The sequence below is a fragment of the Carcharhinus amblyrhynchos genome, chromosome 3 (genome assembly GCF_965287045.1).
Source record: "Carcharhinus amblyrhynchos chromosome 3, sCarAmb.v2.hapA, whole genome shotgun sequence".
Taxonomy (NCBI): domain Eukaryota; kingdom Metazoa; phylum Chordata; class Chondrichthyes; order Carcharhiniformes; family Carcharhinidae; genus Carcharhinus; species Carcharhinus amblyrhynchos.
In genome coordinates, this window is record NC_137326.1 from 100,687,084 (window position 1) to 100,706,651 (window position 19,568).

General features: G+C 39.5%; 1 protein-coding gene across 3 annotated transcripts in view; it reads left to right on the forward strand.

Annotated features, from left to right (window-relative positions):
• LOC145340976 (coiled-coil domain-containing protein 150-like) overlaps positions 1–18,764 on the forward strand; it is a 104,447-nt gene extending 85,683 nt beyond the window's left edge. The window contains exons 22-26 of one of the 3 annotated variants that reach the window (XM_080185608.1): positions 416–484; positions 1,360–1,521; positions 2,392–2,478; positions 8,296–8,472; positions 13,485–18,764. In XM_080185608.1, coding sequence (XP_080041734.1) covers positions 416–484; positions 1,360–1,521; positions 2,392–2,478; positions 8,296–8,472; positions 13,485–13,598 — 609 coding nt within the window. In that variant the 3' untranslated portion in view covers positions 13,599–18,764. Of the gene's footprint in view, positions 1–415; positions 485–1,359; positions 1,522–2,391; positions 2,479–8,256; positions 8,473–9,928; positions 10,667–13,484 lie in introns of those variants that run through there. The other 2 variants (XM_080185607.1, XM_080185609.1) reach the window with 2 other exon arrangements.
• The last annotated feature ends 804 nt before the right edge of the window (positions 18,765–19,568 follow it).

A 19,568-nucleotide genomic window follows, 5' to 3' on the forward strand; every position in this document is an offset into this window, starting at 1 on the left:
GAATACATATTATGTTAGTTATAATGTGGCTACCCTATGTTTGGTCACCACAAAAAATGAATTGCAAGGACAACTTTTCCTAAGACCCCTTTGATTTTTGATACTTTACTACCCCATTATTTGCTCACAATTACTATTTGAAACTACATCTCAAATTGCAAAGTAAGTACCTATTTGGCTGTGAATGAATTGTTGCCACATGTTTGCATTACATCGCTCCATAAATCGCATTTTATTTAAATCATTAAAGTAACTAAGATTTTTTTTGTTATAGGTTGCAAGCTACCTGCTAATTAGTTTACAAAATTTAATTAAATTGAATGTATCTCATTTTAAAGAGATTAGACAATACTGAAAATAGAAGAAAATGGCAATTTCAATGTACTATGTTTGACAACTTGTGTTTATAACTTAGGAATTTGAAACAGACTTAAAACAGATGGAGACAATAAAAGAAATGTATCAGAAAAAGAATTATGAGCAGGTCTGTATATGGACAAAATATGAATGTTGTTTATCTGCATTAAATGATATTTGCCTTATAATTTATTTATACATAAAATTCTGAGCTGGATTATACACTAAGAGAGGACTCCCTGAAATCCATTTAAATTTTAAGGATGAGCCTCCCTCTATTTGGTCAACACACCCGACTCTAAATATTTGGATGACGTAAGGGGCTTCTATCCATTTCCAGGAGGAAGACCCAACTCTGAGAGCTGTCAGCAAATTAGAAGTCAGCCACTTTGTACCACACGAGGATTGGTGGCTGCTGTCACTATTGCAGGAGGTCTGGGAGGAATGACCATCCCAACCCAGTTAAGTCCAGGATCTTGCTAAAGCCAGGTTGACAAACCCCAGTGATGGAGGTGGGGAAGCATGTTGGAGAGGGGAGATGGGAAAGGATAAAAGAAGAGGAGTGAGGTCTGTTGCTGATGGGGCTTGTGGTAGCCTGGAAAGGAGGCACCCCCATCCAATCCCGCGCTTTCACTGATCAGCAGCCCACAGGGTTACTTAGATCTGCTTGCTGCACTTTGGGTTCGGGCTTCTCCTGTTAATTGCCAACTTATGGACCTCAAATGGGTCACAGGTGGGTGGCCCACCTAATGTCTCACCTGCCTCCTGTAAAATTGTGACAGGGTAGGATGGTAAGTGCTCTGTCCTCAAAAACATCAAGCTACTTGAACATTATTGTAGTTTCATCTGGGAAGCAGGGAAGTGATGAGTGTATACTACATATTCCAATTTCAGACATAAATTGTTGGATAATATGTAACTTTTCATTTTTACTGTAGACTGGATTTTTTTATTTTGTTGCTGTTTACTGTTCTGTTATTTTTGTTGTTTCTTTTTCTGCAGGCTGAGATGATTCAGAAGTTTATGACAGAGATGCAGAGTCTACAAGAAGAACTTCAAAATGTGGCAAAGAGTCAGTATGAGGCAGCATCTCTCTACAAACAGCAGGAACTCCAGCTGAAGAAGGAACACAAGTTAAGTCAAGAGCTGAGGAATAAATGTCAGGTCAGATATCTTCTGTATTCGTGCTTTTATTAAGTAGACGAATGTTTTAGCAAGGTTGGTTTTTTTTCCGCCAGTCATTATTTGGGTTGTTTAAAAAAAAGAATAGCATTTATGCAGTGGACTACATTGAAAGGTGAAGAAAATTGGCTGGGGTGCATAATGGGTGACCAATACACTGTATGTTGTTTTGTACGGCTGACACTGAATTTTCCCCTGCTGTAATGTTGAAATTGCTGATTCACACAAAACTGCACTTCTAAGATATAAATTTACACAGTAACAGTGAAGGAACAGTGATATATTTCCAAGTCAGGGTGGTGAATAACTTGGACGGGAATTTGCAGGTAGTACTGTCCTTGTCCTTCTGGATGGTGGAAATCATGGGTTTAGAAGGTGCTGTCTAAGAAGCCTTGGTGTTCTTACAGTGCATCTTGTAAATGGTACACCTGTTGCTGCTGTGTGTTCATTGTGGAGGGGAGCGAATGTTTGTAGATGGGGTGCTAATCAGTCCACAATGCTTTGTCCTGTATGGTGTTGAGCTTCCCGAGTGTTGTTGGAGTTGCACCCAGCCAGGTGAATATTCCATCACACTCCTGACTTGTGCCTAGTATATGGTGGACAAGCTTTGGGGAGTTGGGAGATGAAATTCCTAGCTTCTGACATGCTCTTGGAGTCACAATATACATATGGCCAGTCCAGTTCAGTTTCTGATCAGTGGTAGCCCCAGGATGTTGATGGTGGCTCATACAATATGAAGGATGTGGACTCAGTTTTAGAGAATCGGACTGCAGTACATTTGTTAAAATTGATTCACATGGAATGATTATAAAATGTTGAATTTTAACAAGCTCTGTTTTTTCTTGCTGCTAGTTTCTTGAGATGAAGGTAAAAAGTTTGCAAACTTGCAAAGAATTAACTGAGCAGAAACTGAAGGAAGCTAGTTTGGAGTCACAGCAGGTAGGAGAACGTGATCTATGAGATACTTGGCTTGAATCTTTTATGTCCTACATGAATATGATACCTTGACCAGAAGTTTCTGCTCCTCTTCCAGGAGGTTCTGAGGAAGAGGGGGAGCATAAAATTCCCTCCAGGATCCTGCCTGCCCTGACCTAGTCATGATATCATACCTGGAAGGGTAGGGCCTCAGAGGGGGAAGCCCATCCTTGCCCCAGTCAAAGCCCTTAAATCGCTACTTCAGATCACATAAAGGCCCATTCTCATCCAGCCTCAATTTTTAGACAGGCGAACAGTACATCGAGGGGGATAACACAAAAGTTGAACTAAAATCAGCAGATTTCCGAGGCAGGACTTCCTCCTGGTGATGAGTAGAAGTCCCGTCTTTGCCAAATCAATATGTGTTAGAGCGCAAAATGACATTGGACGTGCTGGAATCAGTGGGAATGCATTGCCTGCTGACTCTGGATGGCAAGGAACTGAGCCCCTGCCATCCTGAAAATGCTGGTCCTTGTTTATTTTATGAACATTGTATCACAGATTTGCTATCTTTACCCCAAAGTTCAGAATCACTCAGTAAGTCACTTGAACTGCTGTTCAAGTTTATGTTATCATGACAAAAAGTGGAGACCCAAGTTGTAGTCATTCAAAGGAGGGAAAGTTACTATAGCGAAAGATATGTCTTTCAAAAACACACAGAATGATAGAATGATTATAGCCCAGGAGGAGGCTATTTGGCTGTTCCTGTCTGTGTTGGTTATCTTCAAGAGGCGGAAGTATAAAAATCTACATTCGTGGAACATAGAACTCTACAGCACAAACAGGCCCTTCGGCTCACAAGTTGCGCCGATCATATCCATACCTACCAGGCCATAGAACTATCTATAACTCCCAATCCCATGTACTCATCCAGAAGTCTTTTAAAAGACCCCAGCGAGTTTGCCTCTACATCACCGACAACAGCCGATTCCACTCACTCACCACCTTCTGAGTGAAAAACTTACCCCTGACATCTCCTCTGTACCTGCTCCCCAGCATCTTAAACCTGTGTCCTCTTGTAGCGACCATTTTAGCCCTGGGAGATAGCCTCCGAGAATCCACCCTATCTATCCCTCTCAACATTTTATAAACCTCTATCAGGTCGCCTCTCAACATTTGTCTCTCCAGGGAGAAGAGACCAAGCTCCCTCAACCTATCTTCATAAGGCACGCCTCCCAATCCAGGCAACATCCTTGTGAATCTCCTCTGCACCCTCTCTATAGCTTCCACATCCTTCCTGTAGTGAGGCGACCAGAACTGCGCACACTACTCCAAGTGGGGTCTGACAAGAAATTCCTTTTCTTTTAAACTGCTGAAGTTAATCTAAATTAATTGTCTTCAATTGATCCATGCTTGCAAAATCCAAATTCAAACATCTAAGGTTAGTTGTGAATCTGCAATTGGACAGCACTTGCTGAACAATCCTGTGTGTGAAAATACTATGCTAATGACCAATTTAAAATAAACATTCGAGCTCTTAATGTAGCTCACTACGCTTGCTAGAAGTGATATGCATTCACACATAGAGATTCATTCTCTGCAAACAAAATAAATACATTCAAGTCTTGTGCATCTTTTAAATTACCTGGGAGACTATAGTTTTCCGTGGCGATGCCTTGGCTAATCAGAGTCAGCTTTCAAATCAATCAGCACCCTAAATTAAAAGGGTGCAAATATCTTGGAGGATTGTGGGCCTGAAGTTGAAGGGGCAAGGCTATGGTAAGATTTGTAAACACGGGTGAGAATTGTAAAATCAAGGTGTTGCTTGACTGTTAGCCAATATCAGTCTGCAAGCAAAGAGGTGATCAGTGTTCATCGAAAAGGTTGATCTTCTGCACCTCTTCTTAAGAACATAAGAACATAAGAAATAGGAGCAGGAGTAGGCCATCCAGCCCTTCAAGCCTGCCCCGCCATTCAATAAGATCATGGCTGATCTGTCGCTGCTCAGTTCCACTTTCCCGCCCTCTCCCCATAACCCTTAATCCCCTCTCCTATCAAAAACCCATCAACCCGCGTCTTAAAAATATTTAGCGAGGCAGCCTCCACCACTTCAACGGGCAGAGAATTCCAGAGATTCACCACCCTTTGAGTGAAGAAGTTCCTCCTCAACTCCGTTCTAAACCGCCCCCCTTTTATCTTGAGGCTGTGCCCCCTAGTCCTATTGTCTTTTTTGAGCGGGAAGAGTCTTTCCACGTCTATCCTATCCATCCCATTCATCATCTTATACGTCTCAATGAGATCTCCCCTCATTCTTCTAAACTCTAACGAGTACAAGCCCAGTTTATTCAGCCTCTCCTCATAGCTCAACCCCCTCAACTCCGGTATCAGCCTAGTAAACCTCCTCTGCACTCCCTGCAAGGCCAAAATATCTTTGCGCAGGTGCAGCGCCCAAAAATGCACACAGTACTCCAGTTGCGGCCTCACCAATGCCCTATACAGCTGCAGCAAGACCTCCCTACTTTTATATTCAATCCCCTTCGCTATGAAGGCCAGCATCCCATTCGCCTTCCTGACCACCTGCAAGCTGGGTTTTTGCGACTCATGCACAAGGACCCCGAGGTCCCTCTGCACCATCGCCTGCTGCAGTTTTTCGCCCCGTAAGTAATAGTCCTTCCTACCATTCTTCCTACCAAAGTGGACCACCTCACACTTGCCAACATTAAATTCCATTTGCCATTTCCTGGCCCATTCGCCCAGCCTATCTAGATCCTTCTGTAGACTCTCCACACCCTCCGCACAATTTGCCGTTCCCCCAATCTTGGTGTCATCAGCAAATTTCGACACTCTACACTCGGTTCCCTCCTCCAGATCATCTATATAAATGGTAAAAAGCTGAGGCCCCAGCACCGACCCCTGGGGCACTCCACTAGTCACCATCCGCCAATCCGAATAGCACCCGTTGACCCCCACTCTCTGCCTCCTATTTGACAACCAATCCTCTATCCACGCTAACACCCTACCCCCAACTCCATGTCCCTCGACCTTCTGCAATAACCTCTTGTGAGGCACTTTGTCAAACGCCTTCTGAAAATCTAGAAAGACCACATCCACCGGCTCTCCTCTATCCACCGCCCTAGACACATCCTCGTAGAACTCCAGTAAATTTGTCAGACACGACTTCCCTTTAATGAAACCGTGCTGCGTCTGCTCTATCAAGCAATTCCCTTCAAGATGCCTCGCAATTTCCTCTTTAATGACAGATTCTAACATTTTACCTACCACAGACGTTAAACTAACCGGCCTATAATTCCCCGCCTTTTGCCTGGCACCCTTCTTAAACAACGGCGTAACATTAGCCGTTTTCCAATCATCCGGCACTTCCCTGGAATCCAGCGACGTCTGGAAAATAACCACCAAGGCATCCACTATCACCTCCGCCATTTCTTTCAGAACCCTCGGATGCATTCCATCCGGTCCTGGGGACTTGTCCACAATCAGCCCCTCCAGTCTGTCGAGCACCGCCTTTCTAGTAACAGTAATGTCATTAAGACCCTCCAGTCCTACCACCTTGCCATCGCTAACACCCGGCAAATTATTCATGTTCTCCTCCGTGAAGACAGAAACAAAAAAGTTATTCAATACCTTAGCCATATCCCCATCCCCTACCACTAGGTCCCCTTTCTCATCCTCTAAAGGACCAACATTCACCCTAGCCAGCCTCTTCCTTTTTATATATTTATAAAAACTCTTGCTATCCTTTTTTATATTAAGCGCTAGCCCAGCTTCATAGTTTCTCCTACCCTTCCTTATCAACTTCTTTGTCAATCTTTGTTGACATTTAAACCTCTCCCAATCCTCTTCTCGCCCACTACTCTTAGCTACTCTAAATTCTTCCGCTTTTAGTTTAACACTTTCCTTCACCTCCTTCGTTATCCACGGCTTATTACCTCTCCTCCTACTATCCTTTTTGACCATTGGAATAAATTTCCGTTGAGCGCCAAGAAAGGTCTCCTTAAAGATCCTCCACTGCTCCTCAACAGACCCTCCCTCCAACGCACTCTCCCAGTCCACATTCGCCAATTCTTCTCTCATCCTACCGTATTCTTGCTTATGTGTAACCACTTACAAAATGATGAAAATATGTTTTTATACATGTGTTTTGGATGACCTCAAGTTTACAGAAGGTAGAATGTGATAGACCAGCCAGAACTGCATTAGAAAAATCAAGTCTTGAGATGGTAACAAAGGTTTGAATGAATATTTTAGCAGCAAATGAGCTAAGATAAGGCAAAGTTGGGTGATGTAACAGAGTTGGAAATAAGTGATGTTAGCGATGTTATGAATAAGGGCTGCACGATGGCACAGTGGTTAGCACTGCTGCTTCATAGTTCCAGCGACTCGGATTCGATTCCAGCCTTGTGTGACTGTGTGGAGTTTGCATCTTCTCCCCGTGTCTGTGTGAGTTTCCTCCGGATGCTTTAGTTTCCTCCGGATGCTTTGGTTTCCTCCCACAGTCCAAAGATGTGTAAGTTAGGTGGATTAGTCGTAGTAAATGTGCAGGGTTATGGGGATGGGATGGAGGGGTGGACCTGGGTAAGATGCTCTTTCAAAGAGCTGGCGCAGACTCAATGGGCTGAATGGCCTTCTCCTTCATTGTAGGGATTCTATGGTTTTAGGGATTCTATAGGTCTAAGAAGTTGGAAATTCAACTTGGGATCAGATGTGACATCAAGCATTGACTGTTGCCAGAGAGAGAGAGATGGAGTTGGTAGCTAAAGAAAGATGTTTGGTGTGAGGATCAAAAACAATGACTTTACTCTTCTAAGCATTTAATTTATTTAGAAATCATTTTTGCATTTTGTTTTCCAATCTTTTGAGGGCAGATTTTTGCTCAGTTTTTTATTCACATCCAAGTATTGAAAGTGAACATGATAAATAAGCACTTCACAATTATTTTTACTCCTGAATAAAATTGATTACCGACTGCAACTGAAGACTTGGCTTTATTTACAACAAAATAAATGGGCTCATGATCTATTCTTATCAATAAAAGTTTGTACTCCACTTTTCTTGGAACCATGGAATCATATTAGGAAATGGCTCCAAAGGTGTGAGCTGTTCAATAATTTAAATAAGTTACCTTCATTCCTATTTGTGTCGGCAGGGTAGTGACTAATGGCAAGCCTCACTCTTTCGCCCAATTCAATTTAACAGTTGTTGATCTGTAACATTTCAACTGGGTGTTGCTGAATGAGAGGAGGAACTCTAACTGAGAGTTGGGATATTGATTCTGGTAGTAGCCCCCACAATTAACCAGGTGCAATCAGTCAACTCTTAATATACTAGGGATAGAACCTGTGATACTTTAGGTTTGTGGGTATTGGCGTGCATTTATCCACTGAATCCACTATGGGCTGCATGGTGGGACAGCAGTTAGCACTTCTGCTTCACAGTGCCAGGAACCTGGATTCAATTCCAGTCTTGGGTAACTGTCTGTGTAGAGTTTGCATGTTCTCCCCATGTCTCTGTGGGTTTCCTTCCACAGTACAAAGATGTGTAGGTGAGGTTCATTGGCCAGGCTAAACTCTCCATTAATGTAAGGGGGACTAGCAGGGTAAAGACATAGGGCCTGGGTGGGATTGTTGATGGTGCAGGCTCAATTGGCCAAATGTCCTCCATCAGCACTATCGGCGCTATGAATCATAGGGAATCTTATAAAAACAGTTCCTGTTGTGAATGTTATCTGGAAATGTGAACTTTTTTTTCAGGCACATTACCTGAAAAAATGTTCTTAATTTTCAGTAACAGTTAGGCACATGTTACTGCCTGTGTTACCTGCAGGTCCGTGCTAACCTGGAAGAAGCACATCGGTGGTTTAAGTCCAAGTTTGATGGTTTGCAAGCAGAATTGATCAAGATGCGTGGAATGGATCCGTTGAAAGAAAAATTGTATGAAGGAGACAATTTAATGAAGATTGGCACAGAAGAACTGTGTTCAGCGTCAAAACAAAGAACAAAGGTTGGAGTCATGTTTTGCAGTCATTTTTCCATAAGAATATGTTAAGTTTTGGGAGCAATTGGAAATAGTTTTTTGTTATATCAATTATACAGTCCAACAATAGAAAGTGTGTTTCCTGCACTATAAGAAGCACTGGATTAAGTTTTTCTCTTCATTAAACTGATGGTAAACATGATGGAAGAACTGCTAAAATGTTTCACAAACAATGCTCCAGATTCACATGTCATCAAATAGAGACCATTGGACCAAAATCAGTTGCTCAAAAATAACAACCTCACAGTTAATCATTCCCAATTGATTTATCAGTGTATAGAATTTAAACCAAATAATTTTATAAAAAACCCTTTTACATGCAGTATTTATAGAAAGTCAAACAAAAGCAAAGTATAGACCAATGATTCCTAATATGCTTAACTTCTTAACAAATACTTGTTTTATATTACAAGATAGGCAATAGAAGTTACAAAAAACAAACATGAAATTAAATCACTTTAAACCTGTTGTATTCATGTCAAATGTTGACCCTCTTAATGTAAATGACCCACTTATCAAGGACATAAGTCACATTGACCCTCAGAATTCAGACAAACAGTTTCTTGGCACAAAAATAAGATAAACACTTCTTGCAAATAAAATGTTAACAGGTACAAGGCTTTTAAGCTTGTAGCGCAGCCTTTAATTGGTTATGACAGTTTTCTAAAATTAATTTGAAACCTTAAGAATATACCCTCAATATGACTTGATTAAGTTATTGCATGTCATTATTTGTGAGTATCTATTCATCTTCTCTCATACATGGAATGTGAGAAAAAGCAAATTAATATTCACAATTGATTGTATTGGAAAATGATGCAGCACAGCCACAGGCTATTTGACATGCCACCCCTTTTGAGAGAGCTATCCAATGATCCCAGTTCCTGCTCTATCCCCTTAGCCCAACAGATATTTCTACTTTCATGAATCTATCCAATTCTACTATGGAATTTATTATAAAATCAGCTTCCACAACTCTTTCTAGTTAATATTGCATTCCAGATCACAATAACTTGCTACATTTTTCCCCTCACAACTCCAGCTGGGGCATAGTGTTTTACAAAGGTTTATGTAACTTGCACGATTTTGTTCTCCATGCCTCAATCTATAATTAAGGATCCGGTTTGCCTGTTTAATGGCCTTATGAATTTAACTTGCCCTGTTTAAAGGACAGAGGACTTGCATTTATGCTGCACTTTGTAGCCATTGAAACAGTTTTGAAGTGTGGTAACTGTGGGGATGTAGAAATTTATGCTGTCGGTTTACACACAAGGATCCCACAAACATGATCTTATTGAATGGCGGGGCAGGCTCGAAGGGCTAGATGGCCTACTCCTGCTCCTATTTCTTATGTTCTTATGTTCTTAAACAGCAATATGAGAATGATCAAATAATTTTGCTTTTTTCATGATTCCTCTGAAAGATAATGATTAGCCAGGATACCACACTATCTCATCCAATCTTCAGAATAATACTATGGGATCTGTTATATGTACCTGAGAAGGCAAACAGAGCCGTGGGAAAAAAACAACTCCACAAGTGGAGATGTTGCAATGGACTGTCAAGTTGGATTATGTGCTCAAGTCCCTGAAGTGAGATTGAACAAACAATCCTCTGACTCAGGCAAGAAAACTTCCAATTGAGCCACATATAACACCTACTTGCTAAATAGTTTTTCACGTTACATGTTAAATTTCATCTGTTATGTGGCTGCCCATTTAACCAGCCTATGACCTCTTAACATCTGTTATACTCATTCCTATGAGATTTCCACATTTATTTTCATCTGTGGTCTTTGAAATTATACTGTGTGTCCAGGTCATTAATATCTATGAAAAACAACAATTCCAAAAGCAAATCATGGGGATACCAGTCTGAAAAAGAACTCACCATTTTTCTCTCTTTCTGTCCTTTAGTCAATTTCAAATCTATGCTTTTTTTCCTGTCCTACAATCCCGTCAGTGTCAATTTTGCTAATGCCAATTACATTTTGATTTTATCTGAAGCCTTTTGAAATTCCATATGCACAACATCAATTTTCATCCATCCTCTCCATTACTTTATCAAAAAAACTGATAAACAATCTGCATGTAACAAATCTGTGCTATTTTTAATGTATCATTCCATATTTATCAAATGCCAATTAATTTTGCTTTAAGTTAATGGCTATGGAATTAAATGAGGCCCAAAAAAGGAACAGGAATTGAGACACGTGTCTAATTTGTGTTGGTTGTTTCTAATGCAGGCAATACACCAACTTTGAGCTGTCGATTCATTTCATTTACATGATTCCAGCGTGCAGACATTGTTAAGTGTGCTGTTGATTGCTAGCATTCCTGAGCAATTGTGAGACTAGCATAATTTCAAGTCAGGCTTGACTTCTAAAAGATAACTTTGACTGGAAGACGTGCCGGAAGTTATTCTAGAATTGAGGTTGACCTGGGAAAGACGAACAGGAAAAGTACTGTATAAAATAGCAGAAAGGGGACTCTAAAATGTTTCAGCATAACTGCATCGAAGGACAATAAAAGAAGGACCAGGAAGCATTTCAGACTAATACTGTTGAGTGACTGATAGTAGTCTAGCCCCAATGACCAGGTTGCTGTGGTGCAAGAAACGTAATGACCTCACACAAGTGGTCAAAGGATCCTCAAATGCCATATCTCGTCAATTGCAGTACTGGCTTCACACTGCTCAGCACATTACATTCCCATCACTCACTCATCAACAGTCACCTCCACACAATTTGTAGCAGTTTCCCTAACTTGGTTTCTCACTCCACAGATGCTGCCTGTCCTAAGTATTTCCAATACTTTGTGTTTTTACTTCATTCTTCATTAGGTTTTGTACAAAACAGTAATTATTTTAAAAAATTCTTCTATTTAACATGCAGCGCTCAAGTTTTAATGCAATTTATGCAAATAGACCACATACATTGTGTCTCTTTTGTATGAAGAACTGTAAAAAAGATACAAATATATTGAGTGACTCTGTATTTGACCCTCTTTAAAGCTGAAGGAAAGGAATACTGTGATTTGAAGTAGATGCTGATTATTTAGCTGGATCAAGAAATTGTACTTAGTTTTGTGATTAGCATCGAATAGTGGTCTTGAAGTCTCTGACTGTTGGGATACCACAAAATTAATTTAGCTTGTTCCAATTCTGTTGCAGATACTCACACTAATTGAGATAAATTGAAAATTTCATAGACAGAATATACAAAAATGGCAGATATGGGGAAGGAAACCACCGGTGCAGTAAGACATTGTTCTCTTGAGGTCAGGGAAAGCAGAGAGTTTTAATTTCTATCCAGACTTTGTTATTTCTGATGAGGTTTAATCAACGTTTTTAAATATTGAGACAATATTCTACATTTCTGATAAAATAAATGATATACTTCAGTATCTTATATTTTTGTAGCAAAAATATTTTCTTAAAATTGTTAATTTATTTTAATCTACTCTTCCAAAATATTATACTGTATTAGACAAGAGACTGAAGTATATTACTACTTTGCACAAAGCTTAGTGAACATTAATATTAGGTGAATCTGCTCAATGCAATGGCTTGCTAAACGAAATAATGATAGGAATTTGATGACAGTGGGAATTAACTGGTAAGTCTTGTATGAGTTGTACAGATTAGTCTGCTATTACCAAACTGAAATTTAACCTAATTTTCTTATTTTAAAAATGCAAGTCAATAAGTGGATCTTGGACTGGGCTTAATTATTATAGCTCACATTTTGCTGGCACGCTAAAAATAGTATGTCTCTAAAAAGTATATATTAGAGGGCTATCTGTTAAATCACAGAAAGGTATGAGCACGGAGAGCTGGAAAATTCTGCAAAATGGAGTGGCTTACTCAACAGAGTGGCACTGAGAATTTGTTGAGAATGTGAAGGAGCTGCTGAGTAGTTCAAAGAGTGGAGTTGAGTCATACTGTTTTTGGGTGTGGGGTTCATGGTTTGCGATGTGCATACGTCCATTCAAATCTAAATGGGTAAAGCATAAAATTGAATTACCCACCTGATTTTCAGGATTTCATGACAAGATCTTGTGCTTTCAGCAGTTGTCTCTTCTATTCTCAGTGCTGCCTTTGTGGGCTGTACACAACAAGTAACATTAGCAGTGTTGTTTGCTGATCCTGTGATACAGTAAGCTTGCATTCACACCATGATACTGGATGAAATGGTTGGTCTGCCAGATAGCCTGCTATGGCTTTGGAGAATCCTGGTTCCAAACTGGCAGAGGACGTCATGTGGAGTTTGCCCTCTCTGTGGCATCTGTTTCATCTTCCTATGGTTTGCAGACCCAGAGACTCTGATGCTGTTTTCCCCCCATACCTCTTACAGCCTTTGTTTGGACAAGTCATCTCCTCCTCCTCCATCCTGTGAGGATGTGGCAAACTCCCCAGCAGTGGAAAAGTTTTGTATATGTAACTTTAAAATCAGCTTGTCTGTCCCTTTACATAATGTCAATGCAGGCATGATGACTTATTTTGCTGCTTCACACTTCTGTGTTCAAGAATTGCCAAGTCAGGCATTGCCAGGACCTACATTGTCCAATTTTGGTATTTGGTTAGACAGGATAATCTGGCAATGCAATTACATGCATCTATATCCTTGAAGAATACAGTTGCAGATAACAGTCCGAAGCATTGCTGTCATCAGGGAACCAAGGTATGTCTGTGGACCACCACCAGAAGTGACGCTATATGAATTAATTTATTTCTCACTGTTTAATTTGCTTCCTTGCTGAATATGAAACAATACAAAGAAATCTATATCTCTGTTCACTATCTAACCATTCCCCCAGTAAATATTCTACAAAGAGTTAAGACTGAAAAAATATTGGATTGTTAATGCATTTGTTGTAATCTCTAGCTAAAAGTTGAGCCTTGTATTTCAAAACCAAAGGACACTCAAGCAGTTATTGTATACAACTAGTAATAAAATCTAGCTTTTATTTTTTACAAAGGATACGAAGGTGACAGCTGTTAAAATTCCTAGTCAGTCCAGTCTCAATCGTTGGGAAACTAAACAAGAACTGAAACTTCTTTCCAGAAAATTCCATGCTAACGTGGCTAAGTAATGAAACAAAGTAAATTGAATCCAGATGAAATTCAGACAATGTGCACTTTTCCATCCGTTGAAAGTGCTTAAATACAACTGCATGGTTTAAAATCAAGTCATTACATCACATGCTTTTTGAAGACACGGTTGAATGAAGCATGGTTGTAGGCAACATGCCAGGATAACTCAACAAAGGACATTTTGACCAAATACCTTGTTACACATTCATGACTGAGGCTATTGTTTCTGCCATTTCAAGATGAGATGTTTTGAACCAACTGCTCAATTATATGGAATTCACAGAAGACCTGAAGTCATCAATTTTTTACCATTTCATTTGCAATGCAACTAGAAATTAAAATTTAAAGCTTCACACGACAGACCATATACAAAAATTGCGGTAGTCACTCCAGTCGCTTGTGGAGGATTTCAAATGCAGAAAGTCTCAAATAAAACTGAAAGAACACAGCTGTCAATCAAACTCTGAGTGAGAAAAGCAGGTTAACTTTTCTGGTAAGATCCTTCATTAAAAGTGGCACGGTGAAAAGAAATACCCTTTCCGAGGAATTGTCATAGCAAAGAAGGAAGGATATTCAACAATTCTGACATAGCATATTGATGAAGCAGCTTACTGCATTATGTATCTCAATTTTCAGCATATACATGTTTTAAGTTTGTAAATGGACACACATTGGTGCATTGACATGCACAAGGTTAGATTTTCATTTTCTGCAGATTGGAGGTAATCTGAATGAATCATTCACTTGTTTTAGAACCTGACTGATTGTTCTGTTGAAATGAATCTTTATCACCATTACTGATTTATACAGTTCTCTCAGGAAATTTGAGTTCCTTTGGCACATGGATATTTACATGCATGTTCAGCTATGTATGGTAGAGATTACAATGTTCTTTAGATCACTAGGATGACCAGAAATCTTTCCCAACTTACTGCCTGCCATTGGCATGTAAAAGTAGGATTTAGAAGTTCATATTCTGTTTGGCCATTGAGTCTTGGGATAAGACTTGAACCCAGAGCCTCTGGCTCAGAAGCATGGATGCTACCTACTGTGCCATAACATCTCCCTTTCTGACTATCACAACCAAAATGTAGCAAAACACATTCAAAAAGAAACTTGTCAGGTAAAGTAGTGCTTTACTTAATTAAGGGGGAACATTCAATAGTAGTTAAACAATGAAGGCATTGTGTGTAATTAATAACAAACATATTATTCACTGCTACTTATATCCACAAAACAATATGGGTGGCATATCTAGCCCCCTTGAAGGCAATGTGCATGGACTTTTATTGTGGTCTTGGAGACACTCCTCCTTGTTTAATTTATCTTAACGCAGAGAAACATGGTTTGCTACTTAAACGCTTAAGAATATTAAATATCTATTGGATGCCCAGTAGCCCTTCCAGAACCCATTTTAATGGAAGTTAACTTTAACACTTTTAAAGGCAATCAGCATAGTTGGCCTGGATTTTAAGCCCCACAACCAGCAGACCTGGTACAGTGCAAGAGGGCGGGAATGTGTTTAGGTGGCCCCCTTGTCCATCAGAAGCATCCCCCAGCCAAAGGTCATCCCCCCACCACCACCTGCCCCCCTTAACCTTCCCATTGACCTCTTGAAACCAGCCCCCAATCAAAATTCACCCCAACCTGAAATTCCCAGTAGCATTGTTGGGGTGACATAATTGCTGGCCAACCTGATTGGCTTGTAGGCCTCTAGTTGGCTATGAAAGAGAACTGGAAACTAAATCATTTGTTTTACCAGTTAACCATTAACTTTCTCCTCATTCATTGTTCTATTATCATCCAGTATTGAATAATGGATTTACATAAGTATATAGAAAAACCAAAGAGGCATATAATTTTTGGATGAAGTTTTAAAATCAGAATTGAAATGCCTTTTCAACTGCTCAAATTGAATGTCTGCATCTTTTGTGACTTTAAAGGTACAATAGGACTCGTGTCAACTATCAAAAATACGTAACTAGCTTAAACTGATTTATTTAACTGCTAGTTAAAAGGAAGATCTGTTCACATTTTAATAATTATTAAATTTAATTAGGATTTTTAATTAGGATTAAATTATTAGATTAATAATTCCATAATGTCAGTGGCACTGTCTCACTCCACCACTAAATCTTTCATGGAAGGGCTGCAGAAACATATCTGCACATTTCAATGACTTTGCTGAGCTTTCAGTTATTAAAACAGAAAAAGAGTAAGTTGTGTATCTTGTGCCTTTGCTATTTCTAAACTTGATTGTTCTAATATCTCTAGGCCAGTCTTCCATCTTCCACAAACTTCAACATATGCAAATTCTGCTGCCTATCTCCTATCCCATTTCGAGTCCTGCTTTTTTATCAACCAAGATCTCAATGATTTACACTAACCTCAAATTCAAAAATTCTGATCCTTGTGCCAGATATTTTGTATAGCCTTATCCTTCCCTAACTCTATAAATTCATCTAGCCCTCTTTCTCCTCATCCTCACTTTTTTTGTTCTGTGCTGTGTAGCATCTTATGGAACCCTTTCTGTTTGTCCTACCATGGCATTCTCAGTGATTTCCTCAATAAACCATGTTACAACCTGGTTAGGGACTGGTAACTTTTTGCTTAAAGTAGACAAAGTTTGAAATCTCAGTTACCCACTAAGAGAATAAAACCACACAATTCCATGGTTTAAACAAACAAAATAAACTTTACAACATTGGTAAAGTAAATCAATTCACAACATCTTTCTCAACATTCAGAATTAACAAGAGGCAAGTATGAATTAACAAGAAAACTATGGTTGAACACACCACACAGATACAGCCAAGATAGCACCGACAGATTTCTTTGCAAGCCAACTAGATGTCAGTGACCACTCTGAGCCACAATATCTCATTAAAACCCTCCTTAAGAAGGAGTTCAGCTCTTGATTTCTGATAATCTAGCCTTTAAATTCTCTCCAAAGCCTCTCTGACTTGGACTTTGTTACTTTCCCCCAAGGTTAAGTTTTTCTTGCTGAAACTGCGTTTTACAGGATTTACAAAACTGTACACACCTGCTTTTACCAGCTCACTTCCAAGTCTTGCTGACTGCTAGCTTTGATAAGTTGGCACAATCCTTTGGTTTCTCCAAACTCCTGTCTCCCAACTGCGTAGTGAGAAATGCTCTCAGGCCTTAACTGCCTCCGGCACGGAACCAGCAACTTTCCTCCTTCCTGGCTCGCAAAGGACTTTCCCTGAACCTGAACTATAACTGATCCTGGAGCTTCTCTATAAGCTACAAACTGCACAAGAATCAAAATGCACCTAACACTCTTAGAAAAACACACGGGCAACATGAAATCAGAGAACTTTCTTAACCTTCACCCATTTCCATGACAACATTGCCTTTCAGAGTTCACTGAATGCCTTCAAACTAATTTAGCTCTTAACTCCCGAAACAAAATATCTCTGGACTTCACTTCTTTGCAAGCAGTGTAGATATCACATCTCCAGTTCAAGTAAACCCAAGTTTATGGCTTTCGTCTTTTATAATGTGACTCTATTAAACAAACGTGAGAACCTTCTGAACTGCCCATTTTATTTTAGATTTACTGGCAATCTCTAAAGCTGAACAGTTTAGTTACCTTCACAGCAATAATCTTCCCAGAACTAAAATGTTCCCTTAAAATGTTAACATGAACCACGAATTAGATATTTGTCACAATCCTTCCACCGTATCTGCACCATTATTTCTGAGCCATTTTTCTCCATTCTTGTTTGCATTTAGATTTTCGCATAGTTGAGCCCATCAATGTCAATTTCTTTGCTCTCAATATCACTACAGACATCACCAGGTGTCCTAATGGGAATCTGCTCTTCTGACTTGTCTGGAAGAGGAAGAGAACTGAAATACAGATGCCAAGTAGGTTATGCTGCACAGATGTTGCTCCATATCCGCCCTCAACCCACACGTCTAAATTGGAAATGCATTGACCTAACTTTACCAAACGCTGTGCAGGTGATGACTCCTGTTCATGTAGAAGAGCTCCTAAATATGCTCCTTCAGTATGTCACATCTTTAATAACAATACATCAAAGGATGCATATAATGATCAACATAACCCGATTGCCACACGCATTAATGTGTTACTAGCCATTTTTGTAGCCCCTGACATATTAGCAATGAGTGTAAGATCTGTCCTTTCGGGGCCTGAGTCAGCAGTGTGAACTTGTGTTTTGCCAACTGCAGTTGCATAATGTAGGACATGCACAAGTGGAAACAGTAATTATCAGCTGTGGCTGAAACTTAGTTGGACCTCCTTGCGGGCATGTGCTTACTGATTCATAGGATGATGCTGTGGAATCACAAAAAGGAGAACTCTTCTCATACCCATCATATGCACATCAATTTCAGTATTTATGAACCCAGAGTTGGATGCTCTATTGCTTCTTTGCAGACTTGTATCTACACCCAGCGTTTCTTTCCCCTTCATTTCTGTCTGTCACTTATTAGTTGCCTTTCAGCCTTGGAAAAGATTAATGTGTTGAAATGCCTACTGAGGCTCTCAATGGCTGATTAAATTCCTCATAGCATGGTCCTTGCCTATAAATGTCTCAATCCCTTTAAATTTAACTTGTCCACTATTTTTCTCTCCAATTATTTGTTCTCTAGGTCTTTTAGTAAACTAGGAACTGACCCAGAAAAATTGCCCACTTCAATTTTATTTTGTCTAAAACACGTGAATTAACTTGTAATCACAGAATTGTTACAATGCAAAAGGGGGCCATTTTGCCCATCGTATCTGCACCAGCTTCCCAAATGAGCTTTATGACATAGTGTCATTCCCCTGCCTTTTTCCCATACCCTTGCACATTGTTTCTATTCAAATAATCTGTATAAAGGTGAAATTAATTTGACAATAAATGTATTTTAGTCAGTAATAAAAGAAATCCATTAAAACTGTAAATTAAAAGTGTTATTTAATACTGCATTTTGAATGCACAAACTCTTGGACATTAAACTTGTGGATTTCAATTTCTTGAGTGAGCTCTTTCCGAAATCCACATTTTAAAGTTTAGTACACAATGTTAACAAATTAAAATCTTAAATCTATCATATAAAAAATTATGTATAGTAAATTATTGTATAAAATATATTTTATATATTGTTGCAGTGTATACATGTAAAGTTTCATTTTTAACAGCTTTTTGATAAACCAATGTTTCTGTGATCACTTTATTTGAGTGACAATTTTATATTGAAACAAATGTTTCACCTTCAATGTGTGTATGTTAAATTGTAAATAATCTTGCATTCAATAAATAATTGATTGTAAATACAATGGGTGAGAAATTCAATTGTGTAGCAGTGCTTCCAACTAAACTTCAGTCATCCCAGGGTGAGACTGCTTTCTGTGCACCCAAGGTGATCTTGCTGGATGATATGGGCACACAGTGGAGTTTTACATCTTCTGACGGTGCTGGAAGACATTTATCATAACATCACTCAACCCAAATATCTGATGTGATGCCAGAATGTAAAATTTAAACAAGTGTGTGACTTTTATTAAAGTTGAGAAATTTTTATGAGTCCTATTGCAAAGTGTCTGAAAGTATTCAGAAGTGCTTTGGGAAATGCTTTTAGTGAGTTCTATCATTTGCCAGAGATAGCAAATGCCTGATGGCAGGGAAGTTGGTGACAATGCACACTAAAGCTGCAGCAAGCACCAGGTAGCAATTGCAATGCCTCTGGGTCAGCAGCAAGACAGAGGGAGGGCAGACTCTGCACCATGCTCTCCCCCAAGCCAGAGCTAGACTTGGTTGTGCCCCTCAACAATAACTGAAAGCCCAGATGTCTTGTGTCCAGATGACTCACCACACACTGATGACAGTTCTATACTAACCTCTAAGGTAAGTGCAGCTCCATAATTTTAGCTGGTGGATGTGAATATCAGAGCAGGTCATTAGTTCTGTTCTGCTTTTCTCTTCACTCCTCCTGTG